This window comes from Suillus clintonianus, assembly GCF_016758775.1.
Source record: "Suillus clintonianus strain FC179 chromosome Unknown DEU56scaffold_118, whole genome shotgun sequence".
NCBI lineage: Eukaryota > Fungi > Basidiomycota > Agaricomycetes > Boletales > Suillaceae > Suillus > Suillus clintonianus.
Window position 1 is genome coordinate 124,015 of NW_024539342.1, and position 2,014 is coordinate 126,028.

The following is a 2,014-nucleotide window of genomic DNA, read 5'->3' on the forward strand; positions in this document are numbered from 1 at the left end:
CTAATGCGCGCATAATCAACCATAGACATTTCCCCTTCTAACGCACGCCCGCGCCGCGCACATTTTAATATATATCCTGCCGCTAATCATTAGAGCGTGGCAACCCAAGGAAGGAATAGAAGCCGACAGTCCGCCGATGAACGCAAGCCGAGCGCGAACCTCGCACAAACCCGCCGCCAGTTCCAAGTTTTCTCTATGTTCCATGCGTTCAAATACTTAAATTTTTCTCTTATCTCATCCTTAGGCCCAGCGGACCGGACTCAAACTCAGACACGGACATGGGGGACACGGATATCTATTATGCGCGTATGCGCAGGGAAACAGAGTCAAATCTATAGTACAGGCGCGCTTTGGCACCAATTCAGCAATCAAGTATAGTACAAGCGCATTGGCGCTATGAATCCAGAGTCCACAAGCGGAAGAACCGCGCATTATGCTATCAAGTATCTAAAGGAACTCCGCCAGTTCCTCATCCTCCTTCCACTCCCGCGACATAGAATATAACCGGCTGCTCTGTGCAGCCATCTCAGCCTGCTGGATGCGGGAACGCTCTCCAACGCGGCGAAGAAGCTCGCGGAGACGCGCATTCTCAGAGCGCAGACGCTCCAACTCCCCACCTTCCTCATATCGATCCAAGGACTCCTCCGCGCGACGCTTCTTAGGGCCGGAAAGGATAGGGTTGATAGCCCTGGTCGGCCTAGCAGGCAAGGCAGAGAGGCCCGGAGCAGGAACGGGCTCAGGAACTGACATCTCCTCGGACTCCAACCCCAACTCATTCCCGCTATCAAGCTCCATCACCTCCTGACGCGAAGACGCGGTGCGAGGACCAGACTCTGCGGTAGGCGCACGCGAGGACGCGGGTGCAGCCTTCTGAACGCGACGCTTAGGGGGCGCCCTTGCAGCTCCTAAGGAAACTCGTTAACATAGGAAACGGTACGCGGAAACAAAACAACTTACCTCTCTTGAAAGAGCATTGCTGGTGCGCCTTCGCGCAAGTATCACAGCGCACGCCGGGGCTGCCATCACACTCCCTACCCAACTTGGTGCACCGCTCACACTTCTCTCCCAAAGGCGCCCGACCAGTCATGCGCTCGGTAGGCAACTGATGTGAAAATCGCGCCAAGTCAGAATCCGCACCAACCCGAAAACGGACACTACGCACCGGAGCACCCATATCAGTCTGTGCACCCGCCTTCTTGGAGGACGGAACCAACACCTCCATCTTCTTCTTCTGCGCGGCAGGAGGCCGCGCAGTCACAACTTCTTCCGCTTGAGCAGCGGCCTTCTCCTTGATAAGGCGGATCGCGCCTTCGAAATTCTTGTAGGCCTTGCGGCCAGCCGTCATCAAGACGTGCTCCTCATCGTCGAGATCGAGCTCGACCTGCAAATGCCGGGCAGTGTCGCCGGCAGCCATAACACGAGTCTACGATAATCAGCATCAACCACACAAGGCGAAGAGACCGAGGACACTCACCATAAACCCATTCCAACTTCGCATCCAGGTCTCCTGATCCTCCATCAACTCCTCTTTATCATCCGGCATTACGCGAACGAGCGTGTCCAAGACTTCGCGAAGCGCGGTCCATTCGCGACGAAGAACGTCGGCCTCGGTTTCGATCGGCTCAGGTTCCTGAGCAGGAGACGCGACGACAGGAGACGCAGCACGCGACGGCGGCGGCGAGTCGGCAAGCGAGTCGAATAAGAAAGGCGCCATGGTATAGAAGAGAGTATAGATGGGCAGAACAACGCGTGATGTAGATGGATAAGAAGAAGAAGAAGAAGAAACGGAAGCACGCGTCCACTCACTTTTTCAAGCGCCGAATTCCCGATATAGAAAACAAAGCCACGACGCGTCCACACACGTGACTCGTGCTTTTCCGGCGCCGGCACACACACACTCGCCGATACCGGCACGCACGTGACATAATCGTCAGAAATTTCGCTAAGTCCATTCCGCGTCTAGAGGACTGACTGCGGACAGTCAGTTTAAGAGTACCCCGCAGGTGTAGGGAGT

The 2,014-nt window shown here is 55.7% G+C and overlaps 1 protein-coding gene across 1 annotated transcript; it reads right to left on the minus strand.

The window, feature by feature from the left end:
- Nucleotides 1-447: 447 nt before the first annotated feature.
- DEU56DRAFT_926137 (uncharacterized protein) lies at nt 448-1,736 on the minus strand (the record flags this gene model as incomplete). The annotated part of the gene is made up of 4 exons (XM_041358583.1): nt 1,475-1,736; nt 1,163-1,423; nt 958-1,102; nt 448-905 (listed from the first exon to the last, which is right to left on the minus strand). Exons 1-4 carry the CDS (start codon nt 1,712-1,714, stop codon nt 448-450), a joined length of 1,104 nt encoding a protein of 367 aa, XP_041203213.1. The 5' UTR covers nt 1,715-1,736.
- Between the last annotated feature and the right edge of the window lie 278 nt (nt 1,737-2,014).